The sequence below is a fragment of the Hemicordylus capensis genome, chromosome 5 (genome assembly GCF_027244095.1).
Source record: "Hemicordylus capensis ecotype Gifberg chromosome 5, rHemCap1.1.pri, whole genome shotgun sequence".
Lineage (NCBI taxonomy): Eukaryota > Metazoa > Chordata > Lepidosauria > Squamata > Cordylidae > Hemicordylus > Hemicordylus capensis.
Window position 1 is genome coordinate 70,850,673 of NC_069661.1, and position 15,238 is coordinate 70,865,910.

General features: G+C 44.9%; 1 protein-coding gene across 5 annotated transcripts in view; it reads right to left on the reverse strand.

The window, feature by feature from the left end:
• Positions 1-15,238, reverse strand: part of FSTL5 (follistatin like 5) — a 563,532-nt gene that overhangs the window by 358,928 nt on the left and 189,366 nt on the right. For all 5 annotated transcript variants that reach the window (XM_053256999.1, XM_053256997.1, XM_053256998.1 and 2 more), the window contains one exon: positions 3,511-3,759. In XM_053256999.1, coding sequence (XP_053112974.1) covers positions 3,511-3,759 — 249 coding nt within the window. The remainder of the gene's footprint in view (positions 1-3,510; positions 3,760-15,238) is intronic.

The window sequence follows — 15,238 nt, forward strand, 5'->3', positions numbered from 1 at the left end:
CACATGCAGTTATCTGCTCTTTACACTAGCGTTTATTGTATGTGATGATGTGCTTTACTTTCTGGAATGTGTCAAGGATAAAGGAAGATCCAGATCAAATTATTCCAAAGAATTCAAGGTTTTAGATTATAAATAGCACTGCTTTAGCTGAATGAAACATTTTACAGACAAAACCAGCAAGTCTGCTGTAGCTGCTGCGATACAAGTGGCATGTCTCCCAAACCCCAATTCTACTTGGAGACGGATGCAGTCATACACCTCAACACTTACACAAAATCCTGACCTACTTACTATAGGTGCAGGATTATACTGAACTTTTCATCTCCATCAAATAAAACTTAAAATGCTGTGTAAAGGGGTATTACAAGCTTGCCATTAACAGAGTCTAGACACTACTGGCAACTAGAAATACCTCCTATAAATGCCCTGCAAGCAATGGGGTGACTCACTGCCCCTGATGTGCAGTTTATTTGCTCTTTAAAATATTAAGCCCTTTAAAAATGGGAACATGGCAACTTCAGCACTGATTGAATTCTCAAGAGAGCCAGTGTGGTGTAGTGGTTAGAGTGCTGGACTAGGACCAGGGAGACCTGAGTTCAAATCCCCATTCAGCCATGAGACTTACTGGATGACTCTGGGCCAGTCACTTCTCTCTCAGGCTAACCTACTTCACAGGATTGTTGTGAGGAGAAACTTAAGTATCTAGTAAACTGCTCTGGGCTCCTTGGAGAAAGAGTGGAATATTTTTTTAAAAAAGTAAATGCAAACTACTGAGCCATCTTTTTTTTTCTTTTCTGACACCAGAAGCCTCCCACAAAGCTTTTTGCCAGACCTCTACAGTGTATGTGCCCAATCAAGACACAGTAAATTAAAACTGGAATTCAGTCAGCAGGTTATCTTTGCTTTGCACATAAGTGCACAATTTACAACCTTTTTATTTTATTTTATTTATTTATTTATAAACTGCCTGACTTGAAAGGCTCTAGCCAGTTCACAAAAATGTTTCCCTTTCCCTTGTCCTAAGTCAAAGTTCTAGAAAAAAGCATGCGGTGAACTCAAATTAGGTGCTTCTGGGCAGCTGTTTCAGAAGAAATTGCTTTGGTATGGAGCTTGAGGGATATCCAAGACTACTTGCAGTTACTTTTGGGGTTAAATAAAAAAGGCATTTGGCTAATGCTTCAAGACCTCTATCACGTTGTATGTTCTTCAGCTGAATGGTAAAAACAAGCTTAGTTCTAGAAAACATTGGCTCAGACTAAATGAACGAAAAGGAGATATGGAAATTCACCTCCAAAGCTCTACATTGTTGTGCAGTAAATAGGTACCAGCTTGCACAAAAAGAGAGTGTGTTTCTGTCTGGTCAGTAGACAGGGATCTGAATAGGAACAAGCAGTGAAAAGCCCTGTAAGCAACTGTGGTCATGCTTTTTCTACGCCATCCTTTCTGTTCCTTTGAAGTTGCATTGAGAAAATTTTAACACAAAAATATTTTCCCCTTTCTAAAACATTTCAGAATTCCCGAACAGCTAGACTTTAACCTGTTTTCTAAGATCCAAGGGTTTTTAAAAAAAACACTCACACACACAAACACAAAAACACACACTTCTTTGTAAAAAGCCAGTGAAATGTGTTAGCTAGTAATTTGCATTGTTTAGTTTTGCAGATTATCTATTATTTGCGAAACTGACCTAAGATCATCATGCCATAGGTGGTCTTATTGCAATTTATGGAAGGCTCCTAACATTCTGGCCTTATTTCTGAGGCTGCAGTACCACAAATTCAGCCCTTCCCTTCCTTACTCTGTTCTTGCCAAAGTTCAGTGTGTGGCCTTACACATCATGACTGTACCATATACAGTGCAATAGTCCTATTGACTGCTGATGTTAGCCAGCCATGATCTGCATCAGAATCTGTCATTCCAGGCCTATAAACCACTGCCCTCACAGCATGACCAATTACATTATTTGTGTAGTTACTGAAGTCGCTTCCATCCTGCCTTTTGGCTTAGAAATGCCCACAATGCAGATCACAAAAGAGCACATAAAACATGCTGAAAGCAATTATCTAAATAAATATAAATAAGATAACCAACAGATAACACCACAGAATATAGCAAAATGAAAACAAGAGACTACAAATAAAGCAACTGCTTAAAAATCAGATAAAGATCTTTTAAAACATTTAAACACTTCAAGAGGACAGAACAGATGAAGGCCATTATTTATTTTCACCCTAACAGGCTGCAACAGAGCATAAGGCAAATCAGCAAAGCCAGAGGAGGACCAACTGCCATCTGGCCCCTTGAGCAACTGCCTCCCCTTGAGAAAAACCCAGGCCTCCACAGCCATGGTGAAATGCACAAGCCCATGCCCTAGACCACACCACTGGACTGATAGTTGAGAAAGCCCTGGAACCCCCTGGGGAAGCTCCCTTCCCTGAATCCACCACAAAGCTGGCCTCTCCACCATCACCAGGTCCCACAGTTTGAGCACGCCAGCAAGCATGAGAAGAGCAGTTAGAAGGAGCACCAGACTCTGGACAGCAGCCCCAGTAAAGATCATAGGTAAGGAGATGGAGCCCAGGAGGAGAAGTCTAGGCTCCAGAGTAGTTAAGGACTCAGTCTGCCTTCAAACACTGGTGACCTCTCCAGGGTCCTGGAGCCTTGCTTTGGCCTCAGCCTTGATTTTGTCTTAGCTTCATGGGCAGCTATGACATACATGTGCCCTCAGAACATGTAATAGGACTCACAGTTTTGTTTACTGTGGTCTCCAATTCACATCAAGGTCATAGGACTTTTGCTTGTACTGGTCCCTGATGAAGGAAAATTCCACTATCCCTGTTCACTAGTTGTTTTTCCTATATAGGTCCTAAAGGTTCCAAGTTTTGGTACCCTGCTGTTACAGGCCCCCTTTTCTGGAAACAATACTCTGCCCCGCCTGGCTAGATATAAGCACCTGTTGACTACCCCTTACCCTCCCTGATTAGGGAGCTAAAGCTTATTGGTTCATTATTGCTGGTTTCTGCCTTGTAATTGGTTCTTCTTGTCTACCAATGGCTGAGCTTTATTCTGCTTCTACTAGTATGATTGGTGTATACCATAAAACTTGGCCTCTAATAGGCTCTGTATGCATTCCTATAGCCTGTAAATAGTATAAAAAGACTCTTGCCAAAAAGCCTGAGTGTGTGCTCTTGGAAGAGAGACACACGACATGTTGTGATCAATAAATGCTTGGACCTGATGGACGACTTGGTCTCTGCTCATTAAACAAACCCAGAATTCCCAGAATTTCTCCATCATCCTACAGGCACATTTTATGCCAGGATTTTCAGGAAAGTCATTGGACAAAAATGAATATAGCCAAGAAACATCACTAGGGAGACCGCTTTGTCATTAGGTTTCCCCATCATTTCTTCACAGAATACCATACATATTTCTCTAGCACTTTAATCAAACTAACTTCAAAATATGTTGCTGACTCGAACATTCAAGGTATTGTCCAACCACACTTACCTTTGAAAAAGCAGTCTTCATTGTGAACAATTGTAATCTTTTGCTTTTTCAGACAGGCAGCTCTGTGTACTTCACAGTGGTTTTCATAGAATTCACCATCTGAACCACACACAGGTTTGTAGTGAGGCTTGCAGTGTTCCATGCAGACACATTCTGCTTGTCCTGTTCCTCTGTTAATAACGCAGTGCCTACCCAAACCACAGTACTTATTTTCACAGGATGCCAGAGGACCATCATGACCCACATACCCTAGGGGAAGGGAAAAAAGAAGGAAAGGCTGTCAAGTTGAATAATCACCAGATGATACCGTCATACAAAGTGTCTCTGCAAAAGAAAGGATCAAAAGCTAATTCTCCACTGTAAACTGGAATATTCCATTGTGTGAAGAATCACCTTGTGAGTGTCATGCTGTGCTAGACAGACATCACACAATTAGAATAGAATAGAACAGTATAGACCTGGACGCTGGGCAAGAAATTGTGTCAGAAAGTAGCTTACTCAACACATATGATACGTTTAGCAAATTCTTTGCCTATGGATATGACACACTCTTGAGAACTCTAATACAAGGTTTGAGTCCTCATGGAACCAGGAGAAAATGTGAAAATATGACACAGTTACGCAATTAAAATGAACACAATTAAAAATACTTTTCACCAGAAATTTGTAAGATTCATTTTTTGTAGATTCGTTTCAAGATTCAAGTTTCTTTGTAGATTCATTTCAAGATTTAACTTTCAGTTCACAATTTGATAGTGCTATTAATCCCACATGAACTTTCAGGTACTTATTAAGTTTCTCCACAATCCATACTCATTCATGTTCTCCCTTCGGTGCCAGGAAGTGTTATTTGTGGACAAAGTCACCCAGAAAGTCATTTTCTAGTCCCGCAGACAGGTCTGGTTTAAACATAATACCAAGCTATGATTTGACACTATGTGAATGCTATGTGATCATGCATATATCATAAATACCTAATATAGTCAGAACACACCAAGATTACAAACCACAGTTGCCAAGCCCATGGATTTTGACTCCCTCAGTTGGCTTGGGGGCATTTGTGCTGACTTCAACATGAGGGCTGGCTCTCAGTATGAGAAAGCAACCCGCCCGCCCCCCCCCAACACTCACCCAACATTGAATGCATGCTTAGTTGACCAAAATTAATGTTTAATTTAAAAAACACACACCTGAATTTGCACATGAAATTGTTTTACATGCATGTGTACAGGGCATTGGAGATGGGTCTGGAGATGACTGCATGTGGCAGCTTCCTATTTTTTTTAAAATGGTTTCTCTTTATGCAGAGCTTGTTCTTAGTTTCTTTCCTTGGCTGGGCAACTTCACTCACTTGCTCTCAATGGCCACAGCATGGATCCAGAGGTGCACATGGGTAATACTGGAGCCTGGACCTAAAGGCCTTTGGAGGCCCCTCCTCCCCTGCAAATTAAGCATCATTCTTAAGCACCACACCACCTCATTAAGCACCACACCACCTGGGACAGACTAAAGGAGATTTGGGGGACCCCAGGGACTGTGGAGGCCCTGGACTTCGGGCTCAAAGTCCAGGGGTAAGAGCACCTCTGCATGGATCAGCAGAGATAAGGTGGAGCAGAGGGAGAGCATAAGGTGGAGCATACACCCTGGACTGGTTTAGCAAGCTAGTGGGGGGCTTGCAGCTAGCACAACTAAGCAGCTGCTCCTGATTTGCATGCCACAAAGGGGTAAACAGTCACAGAAGTAGCAGAAGTGGTAATACACGGCTGGCACCAGCCCGCCTATTGTTGTGAACAGTCATAACTTATCAGAACCAGAGATACCAACTCAGAAGTATGGTGAAATATAGGCCTGTGTCTGATTTCAGTTTATTAAGAAATGATACCTGAACTCGAAGTGAACTGGCACCCAGGTCAAACTGGTCTCTGGAGCAGGAGGAATCCAGCATTGTGTTGTTAAAATGGATATGCAAGGAAACACAATGAAGCCAGGTCTGAATGCTGAATGCTGTAATCCATATGCTAATACCACTGGCTACCAAGTGTCTGTGGAAGGAGCCAGGGGGCTGATTCCCCCCCTTCCTATTAGTGTTAAATCTTTGTCAGTGATTAACTGTATTGTTCTCCATGGAAGTTCAACATAGCCAAATGCATACAGAGATCCATCTGTAGATTTTAATCTCACCTCACTGAGGCTACCAATGTATTGAATGACTCACGCACATATATGTTACTTTAAATATAATTACACACTAGATAAGAGGTACACAAGAAGTAAGAATGACTGTCTCACACAGAATATCCTGAATCCCCTTTACTAACTCTGAATTTTAACACCTTTTGGGGAGATGCCATTGTGGCTCTCAAGTGCAGATTTGCCTTGGGCAATGCTCCCCACCCCACCCTTCCTGAGGGCACAGAGTTTACAGAAGATGAGATTCAGAGATCTCTCTGGACTAGCCGATATCCTGAATAACTAAGATTTTGTTCAGAAGGCAGCAGTGAATTATCACCTTTTGGACACATAGGAAAAGAGGAGGTCTTTGAATAGATTCTATTCAAGGATCAAAGAGAAAATCACTATAAGAATGAGGCTTTTGAGACAGAGAGTTCAGCAATTTTTTGCTACAGCAAAAGCTGCTCACGAGAATCCCAGGATTTTGCTGCTAAGCCGCGGGGCAAAGCAGGAACACTGCCATGGTCAGAGGCTGTCTGTGACTTCTACTGCGCAGTGAGAAAGTCAAGACTCCCCAAGCCATGAGGCTCCGGCTATCAGCCATGATCTGGGCACTGCAACAACTCCTGTCTCCGCCAAGCGCCTCACCCCTTCAGCTGAAGTGATTCTTCTCTCTCAAGCCTCCGTTCCTGGTAAATATGCTGCTCCTACAAGCTTGGAATCTTCTCCATCCTGTCCCTGCTCCCTTCTCCTTCCCCCCTTCTTCCCTTCTACTAATCTCCCCAAAACCATGCCAACCCGCAGCCTTCATTCCCCCCCCTCCTTTCTGCCTGTATCTGAAATGTATTAGAATTTAGGAAGATTTAATTACACACACATACGTAGCTAGGCACACGGGTGAATATTGGTACTGTCTAGGAAGTTCGGTTTAAATAGTGTGCTGATATTAATAGAGTGTTCTGCTTTCTGCTTTGCTAGATTAGTCTTTTATACTCAATAAAGCCCATTGAATCTTTGAGTGGTTTGACCTCCTTTCTTCCTTGCATTCAGATCAAACGTGGTCACTAATATAAAAGAACTTGGTCCAGACCTATTTTGTATACTAGCTAATGAGCATATTTAGTGTATAAATCAGGCCTGGACTGTAACACTACCCTGCTGCTTGACTCTGCCTGTCTGCTTCCTGCAATCAAGAAGATCAGGTGGCAGCTGGCACTGGCAAAGGAAGGATAAAGAGACACAATCAGCAATCCAGAGCAGTACCCAAAGAATGAATACTTTTGAATACTTCTCTCTGATCTATGCCTATGCCCCAAGTGTGTGCGGGGGTGGGGGCTGGGAGGGAGAGAGAGAGAGGAGATGGAAAATATATGTATGTTCATATATACAAGCACGTGAACACGAGAAAGAGCAGGAATCTGCAAAAAGTTCCATGCTTCTCAAAATATTTAATTCCTTGGCCCCAGAAATCATGTGCATGGACCTCTTTCTTGAATAATTTGCCTGTTTTGTTTTCTGTTTTGGATTCAGTGATCCTTGGGAGATTTTCAGCTTCATTTTACCTCATAAAATGAACAAATATTTTCCAGAATTTATTCTAAGTTGTTCATACAGTTGTAGCTTGGATTGTATGGTGGCCATATTATGATGTGTGAAAGTTATTGCTTGGAGTGAAATAATTTCACAGCATGAATTTCACAGGGAGCATGTAAAGCGTATACTATAGCTATTCAGTCATCCATGAACCTTCAGTTTAAGATGAGAGTTAAGATGCTTTACATTTTCACTCATGCTCTAAAAAGCATGGGAATTCCAAGTTGAGATGCCCATCTCAACTTCTGCTCCATATAAGCTGTAAAGACTTTGTACAGTCTGGTATATTATACTGGCTTTAGAAATGAGGCTCCATGCACCCACACTTTGCCTTGGTCTTTCAATTGGGCATTGGGCTAGGGAGGGATGCATCCAGGCAGACTATGCTAGAGATATCCCTGAGGAATTCTGCCTGATGCTTCTCTACAAGGTATTGCCACCAAATGATATGTACTATAGTAAATGTCCTGACAGAAAATCAGCTTTGGCTTCAGAATTCTCAGTGGGTAGAATCAGTTATGCTCTTAGCTAACTTTCCCTTTGTTATTCCCCCTGTTATCATGGGGATTTCAAACAATAATTATTTTAAAACTACTCGATGGATGTTTTTCAAACCAGCAAAAGGCACCAATCCAGCATGGAGCTGAATTTCTGAGAAACAGTAAAGAAACAACAAACATTTAAAAATATACATTGAAGCTATTCACACATTTGTACAAAACCGGGCTAAGGAAGCCCAGCCTGGTTTTGCCTGCACGTGTGTACCTCCAGGATAGGGCATGATCCCAGCAGCACCATAGCAGTAAACCAGCCTATGGAGCCTCCCTCTAAAACAAGAGGGGGAGAGCGAGCACTCCCCTAACCCCCTTTTAAAATTTATTTTATTTATTTATTTATATCCTGCTCTTCCTCCAAGAAGCCCAGAGAAGTGTACTGCATACTTAAGTTTCTCCTCACAACAATCCTGTGAAGTAGGTTAGGCTGAGAGAGAAGTGACCAGCCCAGAGTCACCCAGCAAGTATCATGGCTGAATGGGGATTTGAACTTGGGTCTCCCTGGTCCTAATCCAGCACTCTAACCACTACACCACGCTGGCTCCCCCACTATACCACGCTGGCTGCTTGCAGTCACAGCTGGCCAACTGCAGGGCTCCTGGTCAGCTCTGGGGAGGGGGGACCCCCAAAATGCACCACACACTCTCACGATGCACTATGGGAGCTCCAGGGAGGGGGAGGGTGAAGTGTCCGGCACCCTGACTCTCAGAGCAACCAACAACAGCTGGTAATCATCTGGGCAGGTGATCCGCCCGCCCAGAGGGAAGGACCTGCTCATCTGCACAGAGGTAAGCTTTTTGAAGCTTCCTACCTGCTGACCCTCTTGCCCTTTCTCACTGGTTGTGAGAAAGGTCTCATCTGTGCCAACACTTGGACACTCTTTTTAGGAGTTAAAAGTTTAAAATGCTGAACAGCAGCCACTTGGCAAAAATAAAATAAAATGAGTGCCAGATTTGGAGGAGTGGTGCTTCTATCCCCTAATTGATGTATGCAACATATCATGGTGATTGGATGAGTACATTTGACTTTACAGGCAATAGAATGTTCAGGGCTAATAATGGAGGGATATTGAAAACACTGCTCATCTTAACTATGCTGGAACAACTGTGCCAGTATAATGCCCCTTACAGGAACAGAGCATCTTCTATGCGCTCTGCCCCAAAGTTCAACCCTTGACTGTTCCAGATTCCTAAACCAGGCCAGCCCAGTTATGATCGTTTAATTTCAAAGCTGGCAACCCTACAAGCTGCAAAGGTTTGTGCACCCTCTTCAGTGAAAAGCACTTTAATTCATCCTGATAAGGAAAGGAGTAACAAATCCATGTCCTGCAACCAATTACAATTGTTGAAACTTCTGAGCATTAGCCTACATGGTGTTTTATTCAAGGTTAATTAGCGCAGATTAGTTAGGGCAAAGTAGTCAGCCCCTATTAACTCTCATGTAAGTATGCTTCCTGTGGATTCTTAAAGTTTTCTGTGGAGCTCTGCTTAGCCCTCTTTCCCAGAAAGAGACACTTAGTTGGGAAAGAGACTGAACTGTACAAACACTGACTTGATCCAGAGAGTCTGGATCTGCATGCCCAGCACATCCAGATACAAAGCAAAGCTCCATTATACTTCCTTGCAGTAGCTCTCTGTGTGGCTCATTTGTGCAAGCTGATAAATATACTAAATCTATAGAAAACCCCGCAGGAGTAGAGTGTTTTGTTTGCCAGCTACTTTTTTGCAGGTTGGTGGGGCAAGGAAGACATTACAGGAAGCGAATGTGTGCATACCACTATCTACGCTGGAGATAAGAATGGATTAATGGACCCCAAAAGTAACACCATCTAGCAGAGTGCTAAGAGTGGCTTACTGGAATAGATAATGATACACTGTAGATTGCATAGTGTGGCATAAATGATATACTGCAGATGTAGTTATTCTATTAGGTGCACTATGACTATAAATTCTATTTACAGTCATTTTAAAGAATTGTACAGCACTACCAATTATTTCAAGAACTATAAGCATCTGTCCAAATCTCCAGCAATAATTTGTGGCATGCCTGTATTTGTATTAAGATTAGTGAATGACTGAACTCTTTAGGATGGTTCACAAATTCAATGCTGGAAAGAGTGTTCATATTTATGACACAACAGGTAATGAGATGGTTATGGTGTACATGCTGTATTTGTATTATCCTTTCCCTACAAATTTATTATTTATTTATTTATTAGATTTATATACCGCCCTTCCAATACGGCTCAGGGTGGTTCACAACACGATAAAAACAATTAAAAACAAATTAACAATTAAAATCAAACTATTAAAACACAATAAAACAGCTAAAAGCCCTGAAAATCAGGGCAACAATTTAAAACAGTTTAAAACAATTAATCATTTAAAACTCTGGAAGGCCAGGCCAAATAAGTACATTTTAAGGGCTCTCTTGAAGGACAGCAATGATCTCAGATTACGAATTTCTGCTGGGAGTGCATTCCATAGCCCAGGAGCAGCTACAGAGAAGGCCCGCCTCTGCATCGCCACCAGACGAACTGGTGGCAACTGGAGACGGACCTCCTCATATGACCTTAACGTGCGGTGGGGATCATGTAAAAGAAGGCACTCTCTAAGATATCTCAGACCTAAGCCGTTGAGGTAATAACCAGCAATTTGTATTTTGCCCAGAAACATATTGGCAGCCAGTGTAGCTGTTTCAAAACAGGCATAATATGGTCTCTCCAGGTTACCCCAGAGACCAGTCTGGCTGCCGCATTCTGAACTAACTGAAGTTTCCGGACTGCGTACAAAGGCAGCCCCACATAGAGCGCATTGTAGTAGTCAAGCCGGGAGGTTACCAGCTGATGCACCACTGTTTTGAGGTCATCCTCGCTGAGGAATGGACGCAGCTGTCGAATCAGCCGAAGCTGATAGAAAGCACTCCTGGCCATGGCTTCCACCTGAGATACCAGGGTGAGGCCTGTGTCCAGGAGGACTCCCAAGCTGCACACCTGCTCCTTCTGGGGGAGTGTAACCCCATCCAGCACAGGGAAATCTAACTCATCCCTCAGATTCTGAGCCCCCACAATGAGCACCTCCGTCTTGCTTGGATTCAGCTTCAATTTGTTCTCCCTCTTCCAGCCCATTACTGCCTGTAGGCAGGCATTTAGAGAATGAGTGCCATTTCCTGAAGATGAAAAGGAGAAGTAGATTTGGGTGTCATCAGCATACTGATAGCACCCAGCACCAAATCTCCTGATGACCTTACCCAGCAGTTTCATGTAGATATTAAAAAGCATTGGTGGCAGAATGGAGCCCTGGGGGACTCCATATAACAGCTCCCGGTTTGAGGAGCAACTGTCACCAATCTCCACTATCTGGAATCTACCCGAGAGATAGGAGCGGAACCACTACAAAGCAGTGCCTCCTATCCCCAACTCCCTCAGGCAGTCCAGAAGGATACCATGGTTGATGGTATCGAACGCCGCCGAGAGATCCAGAAGAACCAGCAGAGTCACACTCCCTCTGTTGATTCCCCAGTAAAGGTCATCCATCAGGCCGACCAAGGCTGTCTCAACCCCACAGCCAGCCCTAAAGCCAGTTTGAAATGGATCTAGATAATCAGTTTCCTCCAAGACTGCCTGGAGCTGGTCAGCCACCACCCTCTCAATCACCTTGCCCAACCAAGGGAGATTGGAGATTGGCCTGTAACTGTCCATCACTAAGGGATCCAAAGAAGGCTTCTTTAGGAGTGGTCTAATCAATCCCTCCTTCAAACAAGGGGGCACCCTACCCTCCCTTAGTGATGCATTTATGATATTAACTAGGCCATCTCCAACAATCTCCCTGCTAGATAGAAGCAGCCAAGTCGGGCAAGGATCTAGAGAACAGGTGGTAGGCCTCACAGTGCCAAGCAGCTTGTTCACATCTTCAGGAGTCACAGATTGAAACTGATCCAAACTAATACTGCAAGAGAGATTGCTGGACACCTCCTCCATAGACCCTGCAAAAACAGTGAAGTCCAAGTCGGCCCGAATACAGGAGATCTTGTTTGCAAAAAAACCCATTAAAGGCATCACAGCAGAACGACCCCAGGAACTGATTTGTAGTAGAAGGAGCAGAAATCAAACTCCTCACAACCCGGGATAGCTCTGCTGAGCGTGAACCTGCAGCTGCAATGCGCGTAGACCCAAAGCTCTTTTTTGCTGCACGCACCGCAACTGCATAATTCTTCAAATGGGTGACATGCTGTATCCTATCAGAATTGAACCAAGTTCTCCTCACTTGCGCTCTAGTCGCCTACCCAACCGCTTCAGCCCCTGCAACTCCTCAGTATACCAAGGGGCCATTTTTGAAGCAGGTCAGAAGGGATGCTTAGGAGCAATCATGTCTACTGCCCTGATGAGTTCCCTGTTCCAGGTTCCCACCAGGGCATTGGCAGAATCACCAGCCGCACCAACGTCAAAATCCTCCAAGGCCTTTTGAAATCCCACTGGGTCCAGCAGCCTTTTCGGACAGACCATCCTAATATAGGAAGAGGAACACAAAAATTAGGATTAGGGAATTACATTGAACTAGCTGGGCTGAGCACAGAGCATCTGTGCCTCTAGTTTGCCACAGTCCATTTTCTCTCTCTTCCCGCCCCCACCCACCCACTTGGCACCCCCCACCCCACACACCGGTGCTTATTCTCCCCACCAGCCAGCCAGCCAGTGACCTGGCTGGCCAGCTGCCCTCCCAACAGCTGCCTCAGCCCACCAGCCAGCCACCTCCTTCCACCGATCGGCCAGCTGGCCAGCCTGGCACCTCCCACCACAGACTGCCTCTTCTCATCTGCCGGGCAGCCTGCCACTTCCTCCTGGCAGCCAGCTAGCTGGCCCGCTGCTTCCTCCCGCTGGCTGCTGCACTTCCTTTTGGCGGCAGGCCAGTCTGCCACCAGCCACCATCACTGTTTTCTTCCCCATCGTTACCCAGGCAGCTGCTCGCAAACTCTTGCAAGAGCTGCCACGCATGAGATTCATGATGGGTATACCTTAGAGACATATATATATATATATATAATGAAGACATGCAGTGCAAGCAAGCACACTCACATCTCTCGTGTAAAGTATCTTTAGAATTATCAAATCACTATTATAAAAAATGGAAGCAGAATACATTATTTTAAACTGACAAAGAACAGGATATCAACAGATGTTCCAATAAGCACTGAAAGAATCAAGAATCAGAAACATTGATATATAGGTATGTGTTTTTTTTTAAACTGCTAACTTTATTATATTTGAGCTAAATGGCTTTCAACATCAGTCTTTCATCCCTATCCAGTTTTGTGGTAGCAAGCATAAATTGTCCCCTTTGTGATGCAGGGTCTACCCTGGTTTCATTTGAATGGGAGACTACATGTGTGAGCACTATAAGATATTCCCCGTAGGGGATGGGGCCCTTCTGGGAAGAGTAGAAGGTTCCAGGTTCCCTCCCTGGCATCTCCAAGTTAGGGCTGAAAAAGATTCTAGCCTGCTACCTTGGAGAAGCTGCTGCCAGTCAGTGTAGAGCCAATACTGAGCTATACCGTGTGAAAGGTTCCTGCATGAGACATTCTCCTTTATGGGTTTGCATGTGACACTCTCCCTTGTGCAGCTGTGTGTTGCATGTTGATTTTATGGTACTGCAATCAAATTTTACATTATTATTTACAAGTTGTTTTACTGAGTTTATGGTACTGCAATTAAATGTTATATATTAAATTTTACATTATTTTAAATTTATATTTTACAGATGTTCTGATGCTGCTATTAAATTTCTGTTTCTTTGCCTTTCTTAAATTATATATGTTTAATATATAATTTATGGCTGATGACACCCAAATCTATTTCTCCATGTCAGCGTCATCAGGAGAAGGCATAACCTCCCTAAATGCCTGTCTGGAGTCAGTAATGGGCTGGATGAAAGATAGTAAACTGAGACTGAATCCAGAGAAGACGGAGGTACTCATTGTGCGGTGTCAAAACTGAGGAGACTATTTTGATCTGCCTGTTCTGGATGGCGTCACACTTCCCCAGAAGGAACAGGTACTCAGTCTGGGGGTGCTTCTGGATCCCAGTCTCTCCCTGGTGTCCCAGGTTGAGGCAGTGGCCAGAGGTGCCTTCTATCAGCTTTGGCTGATACAACAGTTGCGTCCGTTTCTTGAGATAGATGACCTCAAAACAGTGGTATATCTGCTGGTAACTTCCAGACTGGATTACTGTAGTGCACTCTATGTGGGGCTGCCCTTGTACGTAGTCCAGAAACTACAGTTGGTTCAGAATGAGGCAGCCAGGCTGGTCTCTGGGTCATCTAGGAGAGACCATATTACTCCTGTATTGAAGGAGTTACACTGGCTGCCGATATGTTTCCGGGCTAAATACAAGGTGTTCATTATCCTCTCTAATAAAACGCTTGGTGTCCGTCCGTGGACGGACACCAAGCGTGCGTTCGTGCCTGGCCTGTTCTGGGCATGCCCAGAACAGGGCAAGGGAGGCATGAACGGCAGGACCCGGCGGCCATGTTGGGGCCGGGAGAAGGAGAAGTGGCCGCCGCCTACGCCAGGAGGAGAGTGCAGGAGAGGCGGCGGCGCAGCCGTGGCCACGGCCAGAGGTGGCGGTGGCTGCGACGGGGCAACTGGCGGCGGGAGTGCGGGTGAGGCGGCGGCGGGGCCAGAAGCGGCCGCCGCAAATAAAGGAGAGAGGCGCCGGGGGAAGAGGCGGCGGGGAAGCTGGCCGAGGTGGTGGCGGAGCCGCCGCCGAGGCCTGGCGCCACCAGTAAAGCCGGGCGGGGGGGGAAACCTTGGGGCCCGATCCCACCATTCCCGTCCCCCCGCCAAATTACTAAGGGCCAAATTGGCCCTGAAAAATGCCGCCGCCGAACCGCCCTCCCAGCTGCCCGATCCCACCATTTGTACAGGAAAGAGGAGCTCGCTAGCAGAGCTCCTCTTTCTGCAAAGGCTCTTCTCAAACTGGCGCTTTGAGCGGAAAGGACACCCTTTCCGCTCAAAGCGCCAGTTTGAGAAGAGCCTTTGCAGAAAGAGGAGCTCTGCTAGCGAGCTCCTCTTTCCTGTACAAATGGTGGGATCGGGCAGCTGGGAGGGCGGTTCGGCGGCGGGGGCCGAAAGCATTACTAGCGCCCGTTTTTCAACGGGCTAAAATTCACTTGTAACCTATAAAGCCCTAAACAGCTTGGGCCTTGGGTATTTAAGAGAACATCTTCTTCATTATGAACCCTATCACCCATTGAGATCATCAGGAGAGGTCCGTCTGCATTTGCCACCAGCTTGTCTGGTGGCTACTCTGGGATGGGCCTTCTCCGTTGCTGCCCCAAGGCATTGGAATGCGCTACCTAGTGAAATAAGAGCCTCCCCATCTCTGACAATTTTTAAAAAGTCTTTAAAGACAC